Genomic DNA, 7,901 nt, shown 5'->3' on the forward strand with positions numbered 1-7,901 from the left:
TAAATTAGTTTCTCCTAGTGGTGAGAGAGGCGTAGTGCGAGAGGGAAGAGGAGAGACTTGAGAGGGCGGGAATGAGTAGATGGTGTGAAGAGGCTAAAAAACAAAGAAAAAGTTATCACATTTTGGGGAGGCTTTTTTGTTTCCTTTTTTCTCAAGCTTTAACATTTTGGCAAGCATAGAATTATTTTCATGATAAACTCCGCATGTGTTTTTCACAGCGTGTCCCAACCAGGATAAAGGAGGAGGGTTGGCGTCAGGTTGGGCATCTAATTATATGTGGACCCCATATCAGACACCCCTCTATCCTCCACATGCTTTGACATCCAACCAAACACACTACCAAAATTCCCCTAATCTTCTCTAGACAAGTCTACACACGTCCCAACCTTGTCACCCCTTGTTGACTACTACTTCTACTAAAATCCCAGCTAACCAAACAGAGCCTGTATGACCGCGTCTGGAATCTAGTTGATGGATGAGTCAAGTTGGTGTTTACTTCACATTTATGTTATATTTAAATAAATGCATCATTTATATGTTCTGTTTATTCTTCATGAAATTTTTATATGGTGTAAGCCCATAGTCTAGTATTTTTTTTTTTTTCAAAATGTACTGTACGGACCGCACCATATGATGATCCAAACCGTCCATTGTGCCCCAACCTATGGAAACGATTTTTGTTAGTATGGAAATGAGAGTTTTCTTGTCCTTTTGAACTGAACGAGACAACATCTAAACCCTTTAGATACGAGGCACAAGACACAAATACGTGTGTTTGACCCAAAAGTCAGACTCTCTCTCTCTCTCTCTCTAAATTCCAAAAGCGAGAAAAGTGCAGCGATCAACACGGAGAAAATAACCCAGTTATGGGAAATTCTGGCCGTTGAACCAGGTGGGTTTTCGCATTACCCATCTCTATTTTTTTCTCGTTTGGTTTACTTCATGTTTTCTTCCTTTAGATGATCGAGTTAATTTCATTAGTTACTGGTTTCAAAATTACAAGGGGGTTTTTATTTGGAGTCTAAATCCGTTGTTGTTGTTGGTATTGCACTTTGTTTGGTAGGATTGAAAGATACTTAGACAAAACTTAGATGTTTCCTTTATTCTAATCTTCAAGTACCATTTTTATTTTTATTTTTTGTCGTTTATGGTAGTTGATCAGTTCAATGAAAATTTTGACCCTTTTATTTGTAACTAATTTCCTTGGTGGGTTTTGTTCCTTTGCCCCAGCATTCAATTCTCAGCTAAAATCAGGAACAATTGTGTGCTACTTTTACTGCAATTTATCAAAAACCCAGAAAGGGGGCAAAGTTTGGAAGCTAGGGTTTCAGGTTTAGGGTTTTTCTTCATTGGAGCTTTTTGGGTTTTATCTATTTCTGCCCTTAGGGTTTGACAGAGCAGTTTGATGATTATTTTGAGTTTGGAAATTGAAATGCCGCAATCCCCTCGAATAAATATCTTGGATCTCAAAGAACAGATTGTTAGGAGGCTAGGGCATGGGAGATCAGAGAGATATTTTCGTCACCTTACGCGATTTCTTGGCCATAGAATTAGCAAATGTGAATTTGATAAGCTATGTCTTAGCACAATTGGAAGGGAAAATGTCCCAATTCACAATAAGTTTATTGGGTCCATTCTTAAGAATGCGTATCTTGCCAAATTGCCTCCCACCAATGTGACCAATAAGAAAGCTTCTTCAAATGTTACAGTTAGCAATGGATCACATCAAAGAAGTTTTCAGTCTCTTTGGGGTGATTCAATTCCTCTTTCGCCTCGCAAACGAAGGTCTTCGAGGGTTCGTGATCGCCCATATGGGAAGATTCAAGGTCTATTGTATGATGAGTTGATCTCTGGGACTACTGAAAATGTGGAAGCAGTGACTAATTCTTCTGATTTAAAAAGATCAGAGAAGCCACAAAGTGGCACAGAGCTAGTATCAATCGGTAGCAAAGCTTTGGCTGAAGTTGTCTCTGTGGAATACGGGGAGGAGGTCGAACAAGTGGCTGACAGCCCATGCGTTCAAAGTAGAAGTCCTATCCGGGCTCCTCTTGGTATTCCAATGAGGGTCAGTGTTGCACGTAAAGCACTTTGTAATGGCTCGGCACCTGAGACTTGTCATAACAGTTCGGAGCTTCCCGATGTGAGATCTTTGAAGAAACGTCTAGAGCAAAAGTTGGAACTCGAGGGTCTTGATGTGTCAGTTGGATATGTTGATCTCTTAAACAATTCGTTGGATGCATATCTGAAGAGGTTGATCAAGCCTTGTATGAAACTAGCAGAAACAAGGTGCATTGAGAAACATAGAACGCCGGTGTGTCCTCTTCAATGTGTGCAAAGATCAAACCATGGCTTTTCTGCTTCGTTGCTTGATTTTCGAGTTGCAATGGAATCCAGTCCTCAGCTACTCGGACAAGATTGGCCTGTACAGCTTGAGAAGATATGCTTCCGTGCATCAGAGGAATAACTTCCATTTATTCTCTTGATTTGGATCCCCATTTTGGAACAACAAACTCCATGGCATTAGAACCAAAATGAATCTGCGTAATATACCCTTCAGAAGCCTTTAATTTTGTCTTTAAAAGATATCCTATCATTTAATTTTGGACTTGGAGAGTATGAAGTAAGATATCAGCATGTGGGTCAGTGGATCAATCATATTTTGGGTGGACCATGGTTTCATCATGAGGTGATGTGTTGTGATTTCAAGATTTTGTAACAGTGGGTCTTGAACATCTTAAAATATTTTTTGTCATAGACTTCAGAGGAGAACACAGAGTGAATTCCTTCAGAAGTTTTTGGATCAGACTGATGGATTGGCCCTGATTGCCATAGCTGCTTACATGGGATGAGTCTATATTCTAACAATAAAGTGTAAATGCTCACTCAATTTATACAACTGCCAATACAGTTGCTGTTTCAAAAGTTCAGTGGGCTCTGACTTATATCTTTTGTTATTTACTGCATTTAGATAGTTCTTGCAATTGCAAATGTACTGACGAGTTTCTTCCAATTATTGATACTTAATGAATTTGTAGAAGCTGACCCTGAATAAATTGTTCTTGTTTGTGTTATTTTCTTTTTCTGGTTTTCTTTTTCAGAACATATATTTTTATTTATTTCTGTGACATTTGTGTGTTGAACTCTGTTAGAAGCGATTGATTAAGGCATTCATTGTAAGAAGTGTCTAGTCAAGTGAAACTAAATGATGCAAAAATACATCAGGGTCATTAAGACTTACCATAGGAGAGAAGACACCGAGAAAAGTGCCGAATTTCTTTCATCATACTGACATCGCCACAACCATTGTTGATTTTGGCAGAGAGCGCATATGAGCTATGTTTGGCAATCATGAAAAATTATTCCATGGAATAATTTGGGCCAAGGCAGGTCAGACCAGTGGAGGAGGGAGAGGGAGAGACTTGAGTTGCTGAGTACAGGGAGCATTAGCAATCCCTAAAAAATAGTGTAAAAATAATAACTACTTAAAAGTGGTATTTTGTTTTCCTTATTTTTAGGAAATTTTCATGCTCCCCTCACTCCCACTATCAAGTTTCTCCTTCTCCGGCTTCTCTCTAAGAAGTAACCCCACAAATATTCCTTGAAATACTTTTTCAAGGTTGCCAAACATGGCCATGTAGTCAAAGCTGACTAGCTGAGTACCCTTTCCTTTTTTGGGTATTTTTTTGGACTTTTCTAGGTTTGTTAGGATTAGTTTTAGAGGTTTCTTATTTGTGATGAAAGTCATGCATTTGTTCCTTAACATGCTTAGGAAAGTGCACTGACAAAATATTTTGAGGTGATCTTATGGATGTTAGACTTCTTTCGTATTGGGACATAAGGATAGGGTTAATTTTTTATAGGGATTTTTGCCAGTTAGTCCCTGCTTGGCAAAATTATTACTAAACCGTCTCTAAGAATTTCATATTTGCCAAAAGTCATGCTTTTTGCCACAACATCCCCAAAACAAACTGCAGTTACTTTTACTTTCTCCTGTTAAAATTTTAAAATGATGAAATTACTCACAGCTTTAAGTTATTTTTAGCCCATTTTCAACTTTACGTTTTACCATCTCCCCCTCTTCTCATATCTTTACAAACAAAATTACGAGCTTTAACTCATTTTTAGAGTTGGAGAAAATGGAGAAAATGGCAAACAAGGCCTTGTCATTAGGCATGGGGAAGTGGACAATTTTGAGTTACAGGAGACTAATCAAACCACCTTGGTTGAGGGAAGCCTAAGTCATGCCCCTCTTCAGGGGGACAATTTCAACCTCCTCTCTCCTGAAGCATCTCTCTTCAGTGCTTCACTACTGGAAAACGATTCCAAAATGCTAATTCCACACAAAAACCAGAACCCCTCCAACTTGTCTTCTTCAACCAGCATTCAACTCCAGTGAAAGCAAAATAGACCAAACACCAAATCAAGTCCAAAGGCATGCCGTTAATAAACAAGTGGATACCTATTAATTATTATTTACCTTTGGACTTGGAGAGTATAAAGTAATATATTAGCATTGGGGTCAGTGGATCAGTCATATGGGTGGACCATGGTTTCATCATGAGGCGATGTGTTGTGATTTCAAGATTCTGTAACTGTGGGTCTCGAACATCTTTACTTAAACATTTTTTGTTATAGACCGCAGAGGAGAACACAAAGTGAATTCCTTCAGAAGTTTTTTGGATCAGAATGATTGATTGGCGCTGATTACTATAGCTGTCTATGTCGGATGGGTCCATATTCTAACAATAAAGTGTAAAGGCGCACTCAATTTATACTACTGCCAATACCATTGCTGTTTCAAAAGGTCAGTGGGCTCTGACTTCCATCTTTTGTTATTTACTGCATTTAAATAAATCTTGCAAATGTACTTTAGAGTTTCTTCCAATTATTGCTACTTGACGAATTGTAGAAGCTGATCTAGTTTGTGTTATGTTCTTTTTCTGTTTTTTCTTTTCCGAACATTTATTTTTACTTATTTCCATGACATTTGTGTGTGGAACTCTGTTATAAGCGATTGATTAAGTCATTCATTGTAAGAAGTGTCAAGACACAGAAAGGAGGGCTGAATTGGTGGTATCGTACTGACATCAGCACATACCATTTTTTATTTAAGCAGAGAGCACATATATAGTTAAAGCTGAGTGAAACCCCCATACCCTTGCCTTTTGGGTATTTTCTGGATTTTTCTAAGTTTGTAAGGATGAGTTTTAGAGGTTTCTTATTTGGGATGAAAATCACTCTTGTGTTCCTTATAATGCTTAGGAAAGTGTGCTGACAATATATTTTTAGGTGATCTTATGGATTTTAGATTTCTTTCATATTGGGTAATAAGGATAGGGTTAATTTTTTATTTAAATAAGGGCCGCGGGAACCTCTAGAGGACTTATTTTGGGCATCTTATTTTCAATACGTGATAATATTTTTGCGCACTGAATATATCGTCCTCTGAGTATTTCCTCTACATTGTGGCTGTTGCTACTTATTTTGTTTTATGTGAATGGCTTGAAGGTATCTATGAAACTTGTTCTTGATTTATATCATTTGATTCGAGATTAACTGTAAAAAAAAAATCATTTGATTCGGGATTTTGACTTATTTTGGGGACTGGGTTCTTTCACTCCTTATAGCGTTATGAACCTACCCTTTGAAAGACAGTACCCTTCCATTGCTTACAGTATTCTCTGAGCCTGAGCCTTTCCCTTAGAACTCCCTGTTTACCAAGTTTTCATCCTTGTAGTCTTTGCCTTTTCGATAATAGTTCTGTGTTTTCTAAAATATCAGAGATCTGTGATTTATTTGGGAGATGATCCCCCCCCCCCTCTCTCTTTTAACGTGATCTTGAGCAACTTTAATGTTTTTGACATCAAATCAAGTTAAAAGGGGGGTGCATCATTCCTACAGGAGGCGTGAAAAAATCATCGCCCATTTATTTTTGTAAACCATGATTTTAGAGGAAACTCTTCATTCTACACCTAGAACAATAGATTAGGTGCACAAGTTGTTGAATCAGAATCTATTGGAAATCCTAAATTATCGAAATCTGATATTTATAGACTTTTAGGGACAAATCGTGATATGAAATAAATTTAACTACGAAATTTATAGCAAATTAAAATAATTAATCACGGGATTAGTTGTGAGTTTATGTCTGTGGCATAAATACGACCCCCCTACACCTGATTGGTATCTGAGCAAGTTTTCTTGTGAAAATCATGAACTCGACGTCTCTTGGGAAGGATACTCCTTGACAACAGGTTGACTGCATTGAAGTGATATTTCAAATGGTGCTACAACAAATGGATCAGCTAGCAACGCCTGTGGATTCAGTTGTTGGAGGAAACCTGAAAAAGGAAACTGCCCTAGGCATCGATAGCGTCACTGGGATTAATAATCAAAATGCATCTCAGCATTTTCATGGGGCTTTGGTTAATCATCGTGCCAACAACAAACAAGTTGATGAAGATGGATTCGTTCATGCATTGGAACGTAGTCATGACTTTGAAATAGCGCTGGAGATACACTCATGAACACATGCCACACAAAAGAATTCTTTGGTTGACCCTCAAGAGTAGAAAAGGTTTTTAAATAGTATGATCACCTGATTACCTCATCTGGACTGGATTGATGCATCTCAGTATCTTGCACTTTGCTTCCAATATCCATATCCTCTGGATTCAGTTTCTCCAAGGACTAAGTAACCACACTCACAAGGTAAGCAATTTCTGGCTGCATTATTATGAGGTATATCACAATCAACTCCCTGTCCAACATAGCATCTACAATATCTCCTTTCTTATCATTTGCTAAACCATGATTTTGCTCCATTGGATAATCAAACTTTTTACAAGCAAACGCGCTGCCATTGGTAAAAAACAAAAAATAGAGAAAAATGTAGTGTCACTGGTCAAACATCAGGAGTATACTTCCTTTTGAGAGAAGGATACCACTCTCTAATATTAAAAACCTCTATATGCTCGGAAAGCTTAATGTCAAACGTTACTTTGGGAGCCAAATGTGAGGGCCTTTCTTAGTACATACACTGTTATCTTAAGTCAACAAACCAGATTTTGATTTCCACCAACTTTGATGTCCATTCCCGATAGAAGGGACTCCCTCCCAACACCTTTGCAATATAATCAATGAGCCCATTTACTTCCCTAATAATATGTTAAAAATGCATCTCAAATTCCTTGGAAAGATCAAGACGTTCACTAATATGATAGTAGAACTTCCAATGATAACCACCTAAAAAAACCGTGTTTGATGAGTCACCTTCAACCCATAAAGGCCCACCCATAAGTCTAATATATAGACTTATCTCATTGATAAGTCCAGTGATCTTGGTTTTTGATGAATCCGTCGATCCAATAGGTCCCGAAAACACGAAGATGAATTTTCCCATTTTCATTCTGAAAGACACCTCAGATCCTGGCAGGTCTGGAATGCTCTGGGAACATCCGTAAAAATTGAGTTTGATGGAGTTGCTAGGAGGCAGTATCTACTTCGCAACAGTCCCTCTCCCCACCCACCCACACACACAGACACACACACTGAATGCACCAAAGAGGACATGCTCCATTGACTTTGTGCTCAACCCTTTGGAGACTGGGTTATCAACGATGATGTGCGAGGAAGTTAGATAAACACCAGACTGAAAATAATCTAGGAATAGAGCTTCACAAATCCAGATTATAAATCAACTAAATGTCTGCTGGAACGAATGGGATTTCCAATACCAAAACCCCGAAAATAAACAAATGTTACTAGCAAACAAGGGGATCAGTAAATATGGGAGTATTTTCTTTGCTGCACTATTAAAAGTCAAACCTTAAGTCCATCAAAAATCCATTCAACGGTCCCTAGAAGGAACCCCTGTTTCACAGGATAACAGTTTGAAAGTG

General features: G+C 38.1%; 1 protein-coding gene across 1 annotated transcript; it reads left to right on the forward strand.

Annotated features, from left to right (window-relative positions):
- Window positions 1-734: 734 nt before the first annotated feature.
- LOC143854313 (uncharacterized) lies at window positions 735-3,071 on the forward strand. Its single transcript, XM_077364197.1, has 2 exons — window positions 735-892; window positions 1,231-3,071. The coding sequence occupies exon 2, from the start codon at window positions 1,406-1,408 to the stop codon at window positions 2,462-2,464; it is 1,059 nt and encodes a 352-aa protein (XP_077220312.1). The 5' UTR covers window positions 735-892; window positions 1,231-1,405; the 3' UTR covers window positions 2,465-3,071.
- The last annotated feature ends 4,830 nt before the right edge of the window (window positions 3,072-7,901 follow it).

Source organism: Tasmannia lanceolata, unplaced genomic scaffold (genome assembly GCF_043159265.1).
Source record: "Tasmannia lanceolata isolate RefF3 unplaced genomic scaffold, GAP_Taslan_0.1 ptg000020l, whole genome shotgun sequence".
NCBI lineage: Eukaryota > Viridiplantae > Streptophyta > Magnoliopsida > Canellales > Winteraceae > Tasmannia > Tasmannia lanceolata.

Excerpts from the sequence above, each read along its gene's own strand:
- LOC143854313 (XM_077364197.1), top strand. The coding sequence starts at position 1,406 with ATGATTATTTTGAGTTTGGAAATTGAAATGCCGCAATCCCCTCGAATA.